We start from the raw sequence: 19,709 nt of genomic DNA, 5'->3' as shown, positions 1-19,709 counted from the left end.
TGGAGATCACAGAGCAAAGTTCTCAGCCACTTCCTCCCGACTGTGTGGAGTCGGCATGGGCATTCACCGAGCGCAATGATAAATCAGCCTGCTGTCCAACCAGCGCGCCGTCATTCAGAGGCAGCTTTACCTGGGCTCTTGGCGTGTCCCCTTCGGCCTCCAGGGCCGCTCCTTAGAGGACAGTGCACCTGAGTCAGGCAGGGAAGTAAATAAGAAAGAAATCTGATCATTCTTGATGGTGAACAGCAGCTGATGCATTTGATGGGAGAGGGAGCATGGGACTCTCTCCTTGGCCGATCAAATAGGATTTCAATGGGCAGGACGCTGTCCCTTCCCCTCCCCCTTCCCAGAAGAAGTTTGGGCATATAACTTGTGTTCTGCCTTATCCCCTTGGTAACCAGGGTTTCCTTCTGGTAACGAGGAATGGGCTTCGGTAAACAGATCTATTTGTGTGACTCCTATTACTCATTTGAAGCAATGTCACTCCTTTTTCCACTGTGGTCTGTGTGTCTGAGTCAGAGGGAGCCTAAACAGGCTTCTTTGAATTGATGGCTCACTCCCAACCTCTCTTGACAGCCTGCCAACCTAGAAGGGCGTAGCTTACCAACAAATCTTTTTTTTTTTTAAGCCAGACTGATTCATAGAAACTCCTTTAAAACACAGGGAAAAGAAACCGCCCATCACACACCCCAGCACACCAGCGCAGGAAACTTATAACCTCGGGAGGCAGGTCCCTCCCCTCACTGTGGTCACAAACCTCCAGAAGAGCAGACCGGGCAGCTGCCAGCTCCTGCCACTCCAGGCACCTCCTTCGCCGGGACCCTCAGGTAGGACAGCTCCCAACCCTGTGGGGCAACTCGGAGAATTCTCTCTCCTCTCCTTCTTCTGACCTCATCTAAGTTTTTCTTTTCCTTTTTCCCTTTTCAATTTTTTTTTCTGTGATTCCTTGCACCGAATCTTTGAAACGTTTGGCTACAAGTTGGATACTGAGACAACATTTTCCATAAGGTTCAGAGAAACGTATTTGGACGGCGGGGAGGGCCAGGGAACTCAGCAGGACAGGGCTGTCACGATCTTGCAGTACCTGGGTGCTTGCTCTGAAGGTGTGAAGGGAGCAGGGACTTTGGAACACACCTGGAGAGGACAGTCTTTACGGAGGAAACACCACAAACCTTTGAAATGACAGGCGGCGCTTGCCAGATGCTTTCCATTCTTCCATTTTGATAAAAAAAATTGCTTCAGGACTTGAATTGTGTCTGCTTAGTTGGTTGTTTGCTGGTCTTTTGGGGGTGACGGTGGATAGAGGGTTGCTTTTCAGTTTATTTTTGCTGTGGCTTTTACTACTGCCTTTTTTTGCTTGTTCATTCACTTCTTTTTGAATTTAAGTGTTTTTTTTTCTCCCCACAGGTTGGGAAAGAGAGGTGGGTTTTGTTTAAAGAAAACCGTTAGAGAGTGGGGGGGGGGGGGGGGTGGAGAGAGAGAGAGAGAGAGAGAGAGAGAGAGAGAGAGAAGCAACTGCTTTTTTCAAATAAGACTCCGGGAGGGGTTCACTTAGTAGAATCCGGAGCCGGAGCTCCTTCTCTCCTTGGCCAGATGTGCACGATGGGAGAGGCAGGAGGGAAACTGGAATTGGGGGAGAGGGTGGGGCAGGGGAGCTTCATCTGTTCCTGTAACAAATGTTGAATGGCTTTGTGCTTCCACCCCAGAAATAGCTGGATTTTAGTGCTGAGGGAACAGTTGATAAATCAGAAGTGATGAAAAAAAAAATGTTTTTTTAGGTGGATGTGAAATTTTTCTAAATGGAAGGCAGTCGTTGTTCGGGGACGTGTCTGTCTCACGCTTCCAAGTTGTGGTTGCACAGATGCAAACACTCATGCTAATCACGAAGTGAATCTGGAGAAAGGAAGGAGGGTGCTTTCTGTTTGCTTTTTTTTTTTTTTTTTTTTTTTTTTAGGTTAGCATTTTGGTTGAGGTGTGGCCTATTTCAACATAGTTACGGGTGGATTCCAACACCCCCCCTCCCCCCGCCCGCCCTCCTGCGCCACACACACATAAACAAGAGGACGAAAATGACAGGATTCAGCTTGTCTGGTGAAATTAGACTTTTCCTTGAGAAACACAGTCCGTTGGAAGGGAAGGTTTAAATGTAATCAGCCTGTGTACATTGTACAGGCAACGCTCCTGGGAAAACTGCCCTCAGGGGGATGATTAAGTAAACGCAAGGGCAACTTTTCAAGATGCAGGGAACTCCCACACTTGCTTCAAAGGTGTTTTTTTTTTTTTTTTATTTCCAGATTACCTGATGTGGATTAGGGAAGCCATTATTAAGTTGATAGTAATGGTATTCTGTGAAGTTAGTACACATCTTTTCATTTTGCGTGGGTTAAAACTAATAAGCTAATAGCAAATAGAAAATACTGAAAATTCTGTGTGTAAACCATCGTGGATTGCATTGTTTGTGCCCCGTTGGACGCTATCCTGTAGTTTTATAAATGAGATAATAGGCTGCTGTTATTTCCTGAGCTTTGTGGGCAACTGAAAAAAAAAAATGCAATTCTGATTCCCGCTTTCCCTTCTTCCTCCAAGAAGTAGTGAGAGTCCTTAGCGAAGGCAGTTTTTCTAGATCGCAGCTGGAAGTCCTTGACAAGGCTGAACTGTGAGGGTTATATTCTCCTCCCCTGCTGCCTCTCACCCTCAGAGGAGGATCGAATTCCACCCCAGACTCTAAAGAATGGGGCGGGGGCGGAGCCCTGTCTGGAGGGCTGCTGGACATCCGGTCTGGCGTCCTGGTCAGAGGACCCCCCCAGACTGTACAGTGAGGGCACTAAACTGTCCTGGGAGTTGTCAGAATGCCGTCAAGGACCAACCCAGGACAGATCACATCTCAGAACAGACGCTGGCTACCTCCCAGGAGTTCAGGGCAGACCTCTGAGGAAGGAAAGACATCCTTCCACAGACCACGGAAAAGACTCGCTGTGGCTTTCCCAACTCTTCCCACTTCCCTCCTGAGACCAGCGTGGGCCCATGCAGTTCCCAGGGGGACAGGCAGACATGGGGGGGGGGGGGCGGGTTGTTACCGAATGGGCTTCACCAAGGCCGTGCTGGGGAGGAAGACCCTCTTGGCTTGGTCTGGCTGGCTCTGTGGGTTTTGGTTCATGCCGGACCACTGAGATCAATGGGTCCCGCAGGAAGAAGCAAAACAGCTTTTTATAGGCTCATCAGGGCCTGATGGGGAACACATCTGAAAAAATGGCCAGAGAAAAGGGCACAGGACAAATTTAGTTATATTCCATCCTTAATTTTATTCTCAGTTTGGGAGGGATCTTGAAGATCCACTCTTCCATTCTCCTACAATATGCCGAAATCTTATTTTTACACCACTCTGGACAGATGGCCATTTGACATTTCTTTAACATTTTTGGGTGGGAGGCTCAGTACCTCAGAGTGCACGTCCATGCCCACCCCCCTTTGCTGGACAGCCCTAATGATTAGAGTTTCTTAAATCCCGCGAAATTGGGTTTCTAGAACTTCTATTCTTCGTTCTTAGCTCTGCGGTCCTGAAGCGACCCAGAAAATATTCCATTTTTTGTTGTTGCTCCACCCAGTGCTTCTTACCTCGAAACATTTAACCCTTACTTAATTGCTAATGGATCAAACTTGATTATTATGAATATTATTGCCTGAGACCCAGCAAAAAGAGCAGGAGACATTCTGAATCTTTGAAACTAAGCACGTAGTAAAGCATAGCCATATGATTTGAGTCCGAGGTATTTCATTTTCTACCTTCTTTAAACCCACCACCTGTATATACAAAAGCTCAGAGACGTTTGGGACTCTCAGATGTACATACCCAGGGGGACACACCCAGTTGCTCCCCACAAGGTCATGGTTAAATCAATTTAATACCAGACACAGAGGCTTCTAACTTGGCCACGTGGGGGTTGTCCCTTAACTTGGTCCAGAGTTCCTGTACCCTGTGCCTTCACACTGTTACCACCTGTCATGGTAACTATGGGAACAGGCTGCCAATCGGTGTAACCTGGGTCTAGTTGCTGGCAGGTGATGTGGATGTCAATCCCTTGAGGGAGCTCATCATCCTTAACCAGTACAGGACTGGGATCTTCTGACCATGAACTTCCCGTTTCCAATCTTCTTCCCAGTTCTGCCCAGATGACTCTGATTTCTATTTAGTGATCAAGGGAGCCCAAATATGGTTCTGATTAGTAGTTTAATGAATTCCCGGCACCCCACCCCGAACACAATGTCTCAAGATCATACTTGGTAACACTTCGGTCCCTGGCGCTGGCTAGGTAAAGTCATTGCTCTCAATCTAATTGGAAGGTTCACTGATAGGAAGCATAAAGATAAAACTACAAATCCTCGTGGATGTTGCTGTTTCTCTTCCCTTTTAACAAAATATTTGGATCAACATTTCCTTTCCTGTTGTGGAAATGGTGTTTTCCTGGAACTAAAACGGACTCCTCAGCCCCTAGTGCCAGTGGCCTTATGTGGGTGTGGCAGTTTTTGTGTTTTCTGAGCCTATTTCATGAATTCTGTCTTCCAATGGGGAAGGAAAAAAATGAGAACCCTTTAGGCATAGGTTGAAACTGGTGGCAGAAATCCTGGAGTAGCTGCAAACACTGAACAGGAAGACGAAGGGGCTGTGGTCCTGTCCCGACTCTGCTGTGGGACCGTGGTTAGGTCCCTTGTCTTTTCAATGAACTTGGGGGTTTTCAAGGCCTGTGCGGCGCTGAAATTATATTGTTCCAAGGTCCCAACATTCCTATCTTGAGAAATCCTTGGCTCATGCTCATAGCTAGTTTAATCCATAAAAATTGGTAGAAAAGTGAAATGAGGCAACTTGTTGCACTGAAACGAGCATTTTAGAGGATCGAGGACCCAGGTAGTTTCTTCTGCTTCATCCACTCGGAGATTTCTTAGGCATGGGGTTCGCCGGCTTCATCATCTAATAGCAATGAGCACTCACTCAGCTCTGGGGAGGAAAGAAAGAGGTTTGATTAATAAAACACAAAGAAGCCAGCTCAGATGAGGAGGGGCAGGCTACCTAAGCCTGTCAAGACTGAGAGCAGCCAGGCACCCAACCAGGCGCAGGGAGAAACTGAGCAGGTCCTGGGAAAGGAACTCCACCCTCTTCTCAAGGAGGGAGACCCTGCAGCGTGAGGGTGTGGCCGTCAAGGTGTGGATGGGAGCCAATGAGGAACACATTGAGAGGAGGAAAGGGAAGCTACTAGGAGGAAAGGGCAGGGGAGGGAGCAAATGGGACTGCCTGTGTTTCCCTAGGGCCCCTGTGTTGGGACAAAGAAGAGAGGCAAATGGAAAGGCCTAGAAGAGGGAGAAAAAGCAAAGTGGCCTGAGAAAGACGAAAGAGGTGAAAGAGCAAGACAGAAGTGTGAGGATGTTTCCACTCCTAAGTCCCTCCCTCTTGTTTGGGGACCACACACCCTTCATGTTTCAGGACACTCCTCAGGTTCAAACATTCTGTTCACTGTGCCCGGTGAAGAATCTTAAGTTGCGCAGGCACAAATGTTGGTCAATACATCCTTGGTATCATTTGTGTTTCCATGGAATATTTGTGCCAATAGGGCAGTGATTTTCCGGACATTTCTCAACCCTTTTCAGAAGGATCAGATCAGAGCTGAGAGCCAAATGAGGTCCTTGATACTTAGACTTCTTCCTTCAAGTAATCAAAGGCCCCTCCTCAACGGGCTGGAGCTATAGGGTATTGGGGAGAGGATTCCTATCATAAAACAATGCGTCAGGCCAGTGGATGTGTTCACACTTAGCTCAGAGAGAGCTGAGGCCTGGAGCTTCCCTTTGCTTTGTGATTCCGTGAGGAGGGGACTCCGTGCTGAGGGTGGGGGGGCAGGACGGAATGTTTGGAGCTCATCTCAGGGTTTGCAGTGTGGGGGTGGGTCCGGGCCTGTGGTGGCCAGGCGGGAAGAAGCAGTGGCCCTTAAAAAGACCCTTTGTTTTTGCCAGTGGCACTGTTCTGAGGGGCTGTGTTGACTCCCTGACCAACTAGGAGGTGGCAGGGGGAACAGGGTAGTTTGAGAACTTCTGCTGAACTCTAAGACAAATACAGGAGCGAGATCACACTGGAGTGGAAGAAGCCATGCCTAGATGGCGGGAGATGCTGGGCTTCAGTTCTCATTCTGCTTTCCCTCTGGGGACTCCATTTCCTCCTTTGTCCAGGGACTGGACTGAATAACTTAACCACCTCTGAACTTCTAAACAACCAATTGCCCTAAAAAAGAGTGACAAAACCCGCAGCCCACCCAGTGCTCTCTGGGCACCTCCGGTTGAGGGGCAGCGCCCCTCCCAGCTCGTTGCCACCCCTCAGGACTGCAGCTTTGCTGGTTGAAGCATGTTGCCGCCATCTACTGTCGACCCGCCCAAGCGCCGCTGGGCCCGGGCCACACCTTGATTTTCTTTCCAAACCCTAGTTATTATTTTGGCAACCTCTCCCTTGAAGACGTTCTGGCCGCCAGAGCGCTCCTCTTTGACAGAAGCAGAAGACACTGATGCTTCCGTCCTCGCCCGCCCGGGAGACCTCGCCTAGGGCCTGACCAGCTGCGGTCTGGGGGCGTGTGCTGGCTGCCTCTTCGCAGCCCAAGCCTGGCCTCAGCCTTTGCAGATGTGGCCCTGACCCATTCCCTCCCCGGACAAGGGGAAACAAGAGAGACACGGAATTCTCCTTGGGAGGATTTGCAAAAACAAGATTCGTGCTATTTGTTTGCCTTTAGCGTAGTTGCTGGTCCTCAGACTCTGCTAGAGAAGCCAAAAGCCCATTTCGCTGGCCGAAGCCTCTCGTTTTACATAATTGAACAAAAAGAATAACCAGCCATGGTATAGCCTTTGTTCTGTGTCGGGCATGGCCCTTTAATCCTCACATCAACCCTATGAGGTTTATAGATCACAGTTAAGAAGCATGGAGTCAGCAAATCACCACGATGTATACTTAAAGTGTCTAACAATTTTATATGTCAATTAGACCTCAGTAAAACGGAAATTTAAAAAAGAAAAAAAAAAGAAGTGGTAGAGTCAGGATTTGAACCGCAAACCTGAACGCCTTACCATTAGGAACTGCCTCTCTAAGGGGCCATGGACCAGGGAGGTTTTGTGATTTTCCCAAAGTCAGCAGCTGGTCAGGCTGAAGTTTCATGAGAAGCTGGTTTTCTCATAGGTGCTCTTTCTTCTTTGTAAAATAACATGCTTGCCCCCTCAGCCCCGCCCCCTAGTCCCTCCTCCCTAACTATGTGAGAGTCTGTGCTAGTCTGTCTATACCAGTGCCAATAAACACTACCCTTTCCATGGCTGCCCCGTTTATGAAAGCCAGCACTTGAGAGATGCAGTCCCCTTTCCCCAGGATCATGAAACAAATGGATGTTTTCCTTGGAGCATGGAGATCCTTGTTACGTTTGCGGCTTGATGGCTGATGTTTCTCCAGGTCATAAAAATTTCCCTGCACTTCAAAACAACAGGCCTGGCATGATGTGTCTACAGTGAGGAGCAACCCAGAGTTCTCGCCTCCCACACCAAGTGTCAGATATCCCGAGGCAGGAGGAAATGGTTCTTTAGGAGCTTTCGCTCCACACGTTTCCCACGGAGAAATTAATGCCCCCCTCTCCCACCCCTCCGTGAAAACAATATTTAGAATGGCAAGTACACTTGATATCAAACAACAATAACAATGGCCAGAAAAGCTCATCCAAGGTCTCATCCACTGGCCTGACTTGAATCCCAGCCTTTTCCTCCTCCGGATACATCCTCGATGGCTGCTCCAGAAGAGAGTATTTCCTTTTCTGCCTTTGTGTGCAATAGACATCCACTTTGCCCACGCAAATGCTCCCCGGTGGGAAACAAACACATCAAAAACAAACCAACAGACGCAAAATTGACCTGGATGTGTGGAGGCTGGGAAGACGTTTGTGCCACAGCCCTACACAGTGTCCTTAGGGAGCAGCCGCCGCCGGAGTTTCGGGTGTCATGCTGAGGAAGATGGCACGGAGACGCGGGCTGACTCATGGAGATCATATGACCAGGAGCAGCTTGGCTTTCATCGTCTCTTGTGCCTCAGAGGAAGCAGCCCGCCTTCGGTCAGATGGTGTGAGAAAGCTTTCTTCAAAGTTTGCAGTTATCCAGAAAGAGGGTGGGATGTCACCGCTGGAAAAACATCAATCAATGAAAAGGCGGAGTGGTGTCTAGCAGTCGAGTTGTCTCAGGACTGTGTTCTAACCTGATTGAGATTTGGGAACCTCAGGTGGTGCCCTCCGGCTAATTTTCTGATAACCTGAAAGTTCTGTTGCAAAGGTAACCATTTTAGAAACGGGCTGAAGAGGAAGCATTAGACAAAGGGCAGGACTAAGTTCAGGGGAGTCATTGCCAAGAGAGACTGATGCATTGTCAGGAGGACCTTCCTACTTAGGGAGTGTGTGTGTCTTGGTAGGTAGTGAACTCCCCGTGACCTAAAGGAGTTTAAGCCTGAGTTAGATAGTTCCTTGGTGTAGCGTTGTAGATGAGTTTTCATGTACTGGGGAGGAACTGCAGTCCAGAGATTCTGTAACTGAGTTAGAAAAGTTAAACCCATTAGAAATTTAAGATAGTATCTTTTCACTCACTTATTTCCTCTGGAATAAAGGACAACAAGCACATATATATCCCTATAAAGTCAAATGTACTGAAGAGATATTCATGCATTTACATAGGTTTTTATATGGAAATATATAACAGTTTGCATGTAAAAAGATGCTCAATACACAGTTATAGTAATATATAAATAATGTCTAAAAATAACAAAGGACAAAAGTTTATGTTTTAAAAGGAAACATTTTCCTTCTAGAATTCTGTTCTTTATTATAAAGCCTTCAGTCTCTTTGACATTGATTATTTTTCCATCAAGAAGACTATATTTATTTGCTCACCAAACAGATATTTATTCAATACCTATCATACACAAGACGCTTCCTTCAGGAACTTAGGGTCTTTAGCGTGGGGGAGCCAAACATTTCCGAAAGTAGCTGTTACCCACCAGGCTGCCACTCGTGGTTTTCATAAAGGGCAATGGAAGAGCTACGGCATAAATGAAGACTTCTGACCTCTGTATCTGGGAAGGCTTCCTAGAGGGGGCAGGATTTGAGCTTTTTGAAAAGAATTTGATAGGTAGTTACTGGAGAAAGAACGCTTTTTTTCTTTCTGAAACCCAATTCCTAGGATACCCACATTCCTAGGATTGCCAGGGCCGGAGTGCTTACAGGGTTTGGAGTCTCTTTCCTGGTGGTGGGCAGTTTGGAGGATTTTGAACAGAGGAGTAACATGGTCAGATAACACACTGGTAGTGTGGAGGGTATATTAGAGGGGTCGCTCAGGAAAATGACCTTGGGAGAGGCTGATGCCACGGTCCAGGCTAGGACATGAACTGGACAAGGACAATGGGAAGTAAAGAATGGATGCGAGATAAATAATGGAGGAACAACTCATGGCCGGACTGTGCTGTTTTGGGCAATAAAAGCAGGACGAGAGGAAGGAGAAACAGGGGACTTAGCATCTGGCTGTTATTACTCTGTTCTCCCCAGAAAAGCCTGGGCCATCTTGGGCTGCCAGGGAAATGACCAAACTGCCTTCTCCAGCCAGCCAGCGCCTCAGGCTTCCCAAAAAGCTCTCTTGCGCCATCTGGTAGAGGATATCTCCATGTAGCCTTTGTCTGGGAGAATCTCACCCACTCGCTGATGAATCATGGACATTTGAGCTCTGTGGGACTCTCCTGCTGCTCACAGGGCCCCGGCTCCCTGTTTCTGACTATGTTATACCGCCAGGCTCAGGGTATTCTTCAATGACTCAAGCCCGGGATTTCCACCACTTCCTTTGCTGGAGAAGTAGGTTTTTGGTTACTCTATTTTATTGTATTGTTCCCAATGATTGTACCACAGATCACCCTTAAAGAATTACTTCCCCCAGACTCCGGTGGCAGCTTAATAAGCACACAGACAACATGGCAGGAGGAAGTTATCTGACCCAGAGCTTAGCGAACACGAAGCCAAATGACCAACATTTTTAGGAATCAATTATCTTAAAGTCTCCGTAATACTAGTTTCTCGTTAAAAAAGAAAAGGTGTCCACAAGGGCCTGATAAATTTCTCATAGTCTGAGGACCTTAAAAGTGTTAGGTTTCCCAAACAAAGGCAAAGAGGCAATCGATGCAAGACAGTCCCAGAGCTATGTGCCTTCAATTCTTTCATTTGTGGGGAGGAAGGTATTAAGAGGGAGTCGAGAAACCAACAATCACTTAAGTGGATGGAGGCAACTGGAGGGCAATTATCCCCCTGCCCACAGGAGGTCATCATTTACAGCCTCCATCACCAGCAATTGTAATCCTCAGGACCATTTCCAGGAACTGCAATACATTTTCTATTAGCCAAGAACTGAACCCACATCTAGAATGGTTGTGAGGCTTGCATCTGGGACAGGTGCATAAAGAGACAGCTTCTCTAATGTGGCGGGCATTGTGGGGAGGAAAGGAGAAGCGTGGTCAGAAACAACAAATGGCAGCGGTGGAAAGGGAACTGGCAGGCCTGTGCCTTAGGACAGAAAGAAGAATCTAGGAGGGATAACAGAGAACCCATGTGTGGCTGTTAGTCTCTTACCTCCATTTCTCTTAGCAGTCACTTCTCTCTAGAGTTAACAGTCATGCCTCCTATATTTTTCTCAGCTTTCCACCCAGCCCCATAGAGCTTTGACCAACCTGTGTTGGGCATGTTGGGTTGGTGAGGGTGGAGGGGGAGATCTTCCTTTGCTTACAATGGTGGGTGGAGAAATGTGTTCCTGGAACCCCACATGGTATAGTCAGTGGATGTCCTATCCTTTAAGGACACTGTGCATTGACTAGCTCCGGTGGCCTGTATCTGAGAGTCTAAGCACCACAAATAACCCTATTGTTATGGGAGTTCCCAACAATGAACTGACAAACTTTGGGACTGCCCGGTGCACCAAATGTTGGGAGAGAGGCAGGCATTGCGCCCAAGTAGTCAGAATTGCAATGTTGTTATTGTCTACTTCCTGGTTCGAGCTGCCCAGCTATGACTAGGGGTATGCTTTGCATTGGAGAGTGCCATCCACGGCATTTTAGAGAGGTGTGAAGGAGAAGTCATTTATTATTTTAGTGGAACATACTGCCAATAGCAACTAATACTTCCAATGATATTAATGCTCAGAAACGATCTCTTTTTAGTGCTATGAAGCAAGATATACACCAGGGCAGAAAATGAGTCTCCCTGGAAGCTACACTGCAAGTGATGGGTGTGTAGAAGTCGAGAGAACGAGATCTGCTGTTATTTAAACCCATCTGCTCTGCTCTTTGTTAGATCCCCAGACATTCACCCATTAGGTGCCACTCATCCTTAAAGATCTAGGGGTTGTCTCCCACCCAAGTTCCTTAGGCTGGGGGTTTCTCTGCTGGGGGTTGTTATTATAGGGACTGAATAACCAGGAATAATCCAGGCCAGAAATTTAAAGATACAGTTCATTCTGTTTCCACATGTGTTGGGAGGGCCACTGAAAACAATGGAAGCCCTTCTACACTGACAATGGATGACACTAAAAAACCTGACAAATTTGGGGCAGTGAAAAGATGAAGTTATAGGTATAAAGTGATAGCTCTACTAAACAGCCACTACCTCTGGCTGTATCCAGAGGCCAAAAGCAGATAAAATTGTGTGTTCTGCACACTAAGAATACTTGCCATTTCAAGACAATGTGCTCCTTTCCTTAGTGAGTGGCTGGAACACAATCACAGAAATCTAAGATGAAAGAGAGTCACTTCTTTGCTTGATTTCATCCCTACCTCCTCACCCCCCGCCCCCCAACCTTTCCTCTTGTCTGCACTGGGCAGGAGACAATGATCAGATGGGGCTCTGGGTTAGATCAGAAGTGAGATGTGCAGGCCAGGAACTCGAGTGCCCAGGAGGTGTGTGGATGGGCCAAGGTGAGGGTGCAGGGGGAGGAAGATATTTGGAATGCAATGATGTTCAAGTCATCAAAATGGAGGGTGTGACCAGGTATAAATCAGGCAGACAGAAAATGCTGTTGAATCCCCAAAGACATGGAAGGCTGAGAAGAATGAACTTTCTCCTCTTCATTCCTGAGGGTGTGTTTTAAGTGGTCTCCCACTCAAGTGGCAAGGATTAGTCATAATGGCAACTTGTAAGAGAACCAGAATGATTACATATACATGCCCTTGCGACCTGGATGGCAGATATCCTATTACTTGCACTTAACATGGGGCAGCCTGGTGACTGATTGACTGGTTTGTGTTGGCAACAGCTACTCAGTTTCATATAATAATAATAGTTATAACCACAAGCAGAGCAACCCCTTTGGTCCCTGCCATGTGCCAAGCATGGTGCTAGGAGTTTCACATATGTAATCCAATTTAACCCTCACATTTCCCTGTTGCAATCCTCCACTTCATATCGGAGGAAACTGAGACCAAAAGGTCAAGTAACTTTATATGATTCTAACTCAACCTCTGTCTAACTCCAAAACCTCTTTTCACGGTGCATTAAAGTCAAGCAGAAAATTGTGGAGGTGTGTAAGAGCCTGAGAAAAGCAAAAATGAATTTGAAGGCCTGCAGAGAGTATTCATAGCAGACACATGAAAGCTCCAAGTTCTCCCCCGAGGCGACAGGAGAAACTTTATCATTTTTGTCATTCACAGTGAAATTGGACAAATTCCTACAAAATAGCCTGGGTGGAAGGGAAGTGCTTGGATGGGGAAGAAGGGCGGGGCTTGTTGGAGCAAGTGTGGAAGTGTCTGCCTCTCACGATTGGCCTGTAAAGAGCAAGGCACTCTAGTGTTTCCTGAGCAGAGATAAAAGGCACCTGAAGTGCTGGAATTAGTGCTCTTCAATAAATACCTGCTACAGTAGGAAGGTGGCTCAAGCACACTCAACACTTCAATTAAATGAGGTGGAGTGAGAGAGAGAGAGAGAGAGAGAGACGTGAGCTGATTGCAGGATGTGCAGAGCCCCTAGGTGGGGAAGTTCACATGCCCCACCCTGCTAGGGTCTGAATAAGCAGAGCCCTTTGCTTTGAAGTCCCTGGGGGCCTGCACTGCATGTGACTGTTTGGGCATGACACAGCACTCCTGCAGCAGACATAAACCAGAATAGCCTCCCATGTGCATCCTTCACACTCCCTTTATGTCCTGGGTTTTACGATCAATGGGCTCTCTTTTTCTACACTGCTGAGATTATGGCTGAACACTTTGTTTATCCACTCACATTCTTAATCTATATTAGTTCCCAATTCTCCCACCATGTGATTTATGCATTTGCCTGCCTTCTGCATTAGGTCTTGAAGGACTGGAATCTGTATAAATGTCGCGTACGCTTAGAAGGCACATTTGGTGGTATTGCAAGCTGCCTGCTTCTAGAGCCCCCAAAACTGTCATATTGAGTCGTGGGAAATATAACACGGCTCCCAGACCAATAGCAGATTCCCCGCCATGGGGCACACACAGCCCAAAGGCTCAGGTGCAGTGACACAAGTCTGAAATGGTCAATATGTGGGTGATCAGACCATTAAACTGCAATTCCGTTGTTATAATTATTGAATACCAAACAGCACAATAATAATAGAAGTTGTGGCTCTCACATTTTATACCTCACCCGGGATCAAATTAGTCGCTTCTTCAGTCTATGGACACCGAGTAATAACTGCTGTTCTGTGGGACGCATCCATTTCTATGACAGTTGCTGGATGCACAGTTTGACAGAGGCAAGGACACTGCCCTAGTGGAAAATGGAAATTTATATGATGCTGCTGCACTGAAAATTATAGTTGTCAGGAGGCCTTTAAAAAATCCAAGTCCTACGTTTGGCTCTAAAACACAACCAAAATAAAGTAGTAACAATTATAAAATGTCCTTTTTTAAAACAGGCTGTTTTGGAGAGATGGGTATATAAGTACCTGAGATGCAGAACTGTATTTATATTTAGGTATATGTCAATAGACCAATAGGCACTTAGGGAACCAGGCTAAGTGTTTTTAGGAATTTATGATGAAATTGTGACAGTTTTTATTGCAGCGCCTTCAGATTGTAGCAGATAGCCCACAGGTGTGGGAAAGCTGAATTATCTTCTTGCCTCTGACAGTAGTAACCTTTTGTTTCCCTCTTGTTTTTTCCTTTCTTCTCAGGACTCCTAACTCACCAAATCATCAAAAAGCCAAGATGTTGGTATTACTGGCTGGCATCTTTGTGGTCCACATCGCCACCGTCATTATGTTATTTGTTTCCACCATTGCCAATGTGAGTAATGTTCTTTTGTTTATTCATTCATTCATTCATTCATTCAGGAGTTATCTAAATATTTACATAAAGTTCTATAAAGAAAGTTTAAGCCACAATCCCTGCCCTTCATGAATTTTCAGTTTAGGTGTGGAAACACACACACACACACACACACACACACACACACACACACACTCTTTCTCCACACTTCAAATAACTAAATAACAGGAGTATAAAAGTCATCAGTGTCTGCATGAGACTAGAGGCAGGAGAACTCAATGAGGCTTCTTCAGTCTCTACAGGAGTCTTCCCAGCTGAGGTGAAGCTTGCAGGAGTGCTAGGTGGCTGGGCTTTCTCTTGGCACAGGACGGAATAGTGGGAGGAGCAAAGGGATACATTCCAGGCAGGGTGCCCAGGTGAGAGGGACTGACTTCCTTCAGGGCATAATGAAGACACCTAGGTGTCAGGGGCAGAACCTCCCTTCCTTCTGGGAACCTCGATTAGGAGAGGTGAGAGTGGGATGATGAGAAGCTTTGGTTGCCAGACTGATGGATTCAAGTTCTGGGCAGAGAGTAGTAGCCTGTCAACGTGGAATTTTGCAAGATTATCACTCACTCAAAGGAAACAACATAAAATACTATGGAGGGAGCCCGTCCCTTCTCTCAGAACCTTGAGCTATTCTGCCCTCTAGTGCTAGTTTGCTTTTCTTTTGCCTTTCTCAGGAAAAACAAGACAGCTTATTGGACACAAAAACCAAAAACACCAGTCACTAGGTAGGCAAATGATGGATCCAGAATCTGCATAGATCCCTGTCACAGTTAAAGGATAAATGGGTTTTAAAGTTCAGGTAGAAGAGTTTTGCCAACATTGGGGGTGTCTGTGTGTGATTATAAGCATGGCAAATGTAAGCATGACTGTGATAAGACAGAACCCTTGCCCATGCAGCCTCCCGCAGACTCTAACTCAGCCAACTGTATGCCAATCCCTGAGTCTCTCAGGATAATAGGTCTGATGAATGACTCCAAAGTGTATTCGTGGATGCCAAAGTGCTGAATACTGAATCAGAAGCAGGCAACAGCACACCCTTGACCTTGCCTTTTCAGTAACATGCATTTTAGTAGACACACTCCATGTGGACAGAGTTGGAGGTTTGTTTCCCATTCCTTAAGGATAACTGGGTTTGTTGGGCACAGTAAGAAGGGGAGCTGGTACTGTGGTGAGACTCCGGGAATATATTCTGGCCACTTTCAGCTGCCTTACAGTAAAGTTCTTGATGTATTATTTTGCTATGAAATTACATTGCATGTTGTGACAATCAAAGTTGGATCCTTCTGTTTAGATGAAAGTGGCTTATTAACCACCAGTACTCATTGCTATTTTTCTTTTTTATCCTATGTTTCTTAGTTGTCTCCAGTTGAACATTTTTCCTTGTTTTTTTAGCCAGGCCATTACATGACACAGTCTTTTTAAAAATATATATATTTTCATTGATTTCGGAGAAGAAGAGAGAGGGAGAGAGAGGTAGAAACATCAATGATGAGAGAGAATCATTGATCGACTGCCTCCTGCACTCCCTGGTGTAGAGCCCTCAACCCTGGTTCATAGCTTGACACTCAACCACCAAGCTACACTAGCCAGGCAACACAACCTTGATTGAATCTCATTTCCACTAAGAGATGGGTTCCATAGCCACATGTACGGCTAAATATGGTGTCTTGCTTAAGATTTGTCCCCGACACAAGCTGATTTGATATTTCCTTTTCTTTTAAAGCAGAGGGTCAGTTTTAAAACAACGTTTTGTTTCCTCCTGGTTTCAGGTCTGGGTGGTTTCAGATATTACAAGAGCATCAGTAGGTCTTTGGAAAAACTGCAGCAACAGTCACTGCGAGGGAGCCCTGTCATATGCCGATGAAGGTATCAGTAAAGCTATTGTATTCAGTGCTGACCATTCATGTGGTGGGGGAAACGTCCAGCCTGTCAGGGATTGGTTGGCCTGACACCCCTGCTCTCCTGCCCCTGTGTCCACAGATGCGCTCAAGGCAGTGCAGGCCTTCATGATCCTTTCCATCATCTTCTCCGTCATCTCCCTCGTGGTCTTCGTGTTCCAGCTCTTCACCATGGAGAAGGGAAACCGCTTCTTCCTCTCGGGGGCCACCATGCTGGTGTGCTGTGAGTATCTCAGGCGCAGACTCCAGTTTACCCAGGCAAAGCTTTTAAGTAGATCTTCCCATGGGTGCTCCCGGCAACTTGAACAGATGAGCACGTGGGTCTGGTTATTTGTCCTCTTTCTGAGAACCCCTGCTAGCTGCTTGGAATAAGAACCCTTGTCTGCTTCGTTGTTTAAGTCTAGTGCTCTGAGGCAGCCCCCGAGTGGCAGGTCGCCCACCAGCAGCACTTGTGTACAAGACGCTTGAAGAGGGCCGACAGGTGGGAATCCTTGAAAGATAAAACCACTGCCACAATGCTCTCCATCATTGCCACTCTCCTTTTCCTGCATTCTTCCCACACACATCCAGTTTGGTGGCATGCTTGCATCCTGGGGCAGTCTGCCTACATGGGCTGGGTTGTGGATATAAGGTTCTGTGTTTCACTTCACACTTGCAGCCACAACCCAGCGCAGATGTGAGAGCCCAAGAAACTCTAATTTATCAACAGGACCACCAAGCTCAGATCAGGGAAGATCAACAGAACTACTGTTTGGGGCCAAACAGCCAGATTTCATTTTTCCACTGCAGATGAAGAAAATAGGATCTTTTTAAAATTACAAAACCTGTTCTTGGTTTTAATGTAAAAGGAAGAAAGGAAGGAAGGAAGAAAGAAAGAAACCAAAATAACTCCTTCCCCCGTGCCTCCCCCCCCCCGCCACCCCCCGCAAACAAACAAAATACCTAAACTTCCTTTTTTCCATTGCAGGGCTTTGCATTATGGTCGGGGCGTCCATCTACACTCATCATTATGCGAATGGTTATGGAACTACATTCTCCCAAAGCCACCACGGCTATTGCTTCATCCTGACCTGGATCTGCTTCTGCTTTAGCTTCATCATTGGCATTCTCTACCTGGTCCTGAGAAAGAAATAAAGCTGAACATGTGTATGGGGATCTGGGGGTGGGGTGGGGAGGAGGGAGCTGTGAAATCTGGGAGGGAAGTGAAAGTTGCCCTACAGGAAAAGCCAAGCCAGGGGAGGGGGGAGGGGGAGGGGGGACATGAGGGTGGGAGAGGCTTGAAACCCAAACCTTTACTCAGGAGGTTTTCTAATGTCAAGCCCCTGCCCTTGGGAGAAAGTAGTTGGCTAGAACTTCCATGCTCCCTTGATGTGGGCCAGAGAGCCTCTCTCCAGCCACCAGTTCTCAGTTACACACACTGCGGCGGGGGGCCCACCAGCTGCCACACCACTGGCTCCGCTTCTGAGGGTGAATTCTGGGTCTTGCACTGTGGTCCTCAGACCTATTGCACCAAGTTAAAATAGTGGTACCAGTTCCAACAAGGGCAGATATTGTTTTTGTACTGAGTATGCTAAGCCTGGAAGCCCTCCTGCCCTCCTGACCCAAAGCAACACATCACATTCCAGTCTGAAGGGCCCACAGGAGGGCTTCGGCTATCGAGCCATTATCCCTCTTGAAAACAGGTATTTCGCTCTGTGCAGTTCAGTGGTATTTGTGACAAAATGGTCGGAAGGGGTATAGTCGTGAAGCCAAGTTGGTGGGTTAGTTAAATCAAGAAAGATCTTTTCACAGTGGAAGGCCTGGGAAGTGGGGAGAGGGGGAGAGACAGGGTGGTCGAACCCAGACCAGCCCTCACACAACTGTCCCTCCTGGAGACTTCTTGCTACGGACTTTTCTAGGCCTCTTGCTTAGAGCCAGGGCGGCTCTTGTGGAGTTTCTGTAATGCCACAAACGAAAGCACCATACTAGTTATGGGCTCACGGGGCAGTCTTGCAACAATGCTATATTAGGGTTATGATGTTAGGATTCCCTCTCCCTGCAAGCGATTATTCTTTTAAATATAGAATGAGAGAGACGGACATAGCTCCTTGTAACACACTCTCTTACTCTCCCTCGAAATTTATAAACTTTGCAGGATGTTTTATCTAATTATCCATATTGGGGACCAGAGGCAACTCTGGCTTTGACACTGGCTGGAGTGGTCAGCTTTCAGAAAGCCTGCCTATCCTGCTTCGTAGGTGAGGCAAGACATTTCTGGAAGGTTATTGAAACACACACAAACCAAAACCAAACAATAGGTCCTTGGGTGAAAGGTGCTATGTAATTGGAAAGTGTTAAGCATATTAGATTTAAGTCATGATAAGAACAGAGTGCCTGTGCTCCCAGGAAAATAAGGACATTTCTGTGAGATGTAAAATTATAGGTGATGGGCAGGTATTTTCTTTAAGGAAAACACACACACACAAATCTCTGGTGGTGCCCAGTCAGATGGTAATTGATCTGCCTGTTGCCACAGAGCTTTTCTATATAGGACTTAAAGGTAGTATGTTATTCCTGGTTAAGCAGGCACTACTCTAGCCTGGAGCAGCTATTTTAAGCCATCTCGATTCTGCCTAAAGGGTTTATTTTAGGAAGACATTTCCTTGATCACCCTGAGAAGATCTACCTTAGGGAGAATCTGAGACATCTTGCCTACTTTTCTTCTCCTAGCTCTCTCCTCATGTCATTTCTTATATACTTTGCCTTTTTGGGGAGTTGTTATGCAATGAATGCTAGTATTTATGTAAAAGGACTCTTACTAAGTATATTTCTCTATGTTCATTCTGGTTAAGGGAATGTTGAGGACAGACCACTGAATTATCTGGGCTGAAGGTAGCGAGGCTGGCAAGCAAAAACTATGGGATAATAAACTTTTTAATTATCATTTAATTATCACATGATTATAGAAGGCTGTCTTATGTGCAGAAGCATACTTACATATCAGATATATTCAAAAGAGATAATCGCATGTTAAAAAGTCAGACTATAACTGGAGTGAACCATGTATTCCCATGTCTTTTACTTTGTTTCTGTGCCATTTATGTCTCATGTAACTGCATTACAGTGGTGGGTTGTTCTAGTACTGTATTTGGCTTCTTCTTTAATAGATTGATATTTCATATACTATAATTGTAAATATTTTGATACAAATGTTTATAACTCTAGGGATATAAAAATAGATTGTGATTCCCTTCACCGTGTGAATGTTTTCTTTTGGAAAAAAAAAAGTAGGAAAATATGGATAACAGTGACATTTATTCCTAATTAGGTTGTCAATCAGTTTGATTTGGACACCTTGGCATTTATTTGAGACATTAAGCTACTTTCTGCTAATACATTAGACATTGCTACAATAACTTTCAGGCAATTGAATGTTATTAAACCTCTTAAGCGCAGAATGGAACTTCTTATACTAATAC

General features: G+C 46.2%; 1 protein-coding gene across 1 annotated transcript; it reads left to right on the top strand.

Moving 5' to 3' along the window:
• Nucleotides 1–669: 669 nt before the first annotated feature.
• Nucleotides 670–19,485, top strand: EMP1 (epithelial membrane protein 1). The gene is made up of 5 exons (XM_008140430.3): nucleotides 670–827; nucleotides 14,212–14,323; nucleotides 16,123–16,219; nucleotides 16,334–16,474; nucleotides 17,219–19,485. The coding sequence occupies exons 2-5, from the start codon at nucleotides 14,246–14,248 to the stop codon at nucleotides 17,383–17,385; spliced, it is 483 nt and encodes a 160-aa protein (XP_008138652.1). The 5' UTR covers nucleotides 670–827; nucleotides 14,212–14,245; the 3' UTR covers nucleotides 17,386–19,485.
• Nucleotides 19,486–19,709: the final 224 nt, after the last annotated feature.

This window comes from Eptesicus fuscus, chromosome 7 (assembly GCF_027574615.1).
Source record: "Eptesicus fuscus isolate TK198812 chromosome 7, DD_ASM_mEF_20220401, whole genome shotgun sequence".
NCBI classification, from domain to species: domain Eukaryota; kingdom Metazoa; phylum Chordata; class Mammalia; order Chiroptera; family Vespertilionidae; genus Eptesicus; species Eptesicus fuscus.
The sequence above is the reverse complement of the archived record's forward strand: the minus strand, read 5'-3'. Positions and strand labels throughout refer to the sequence as shown.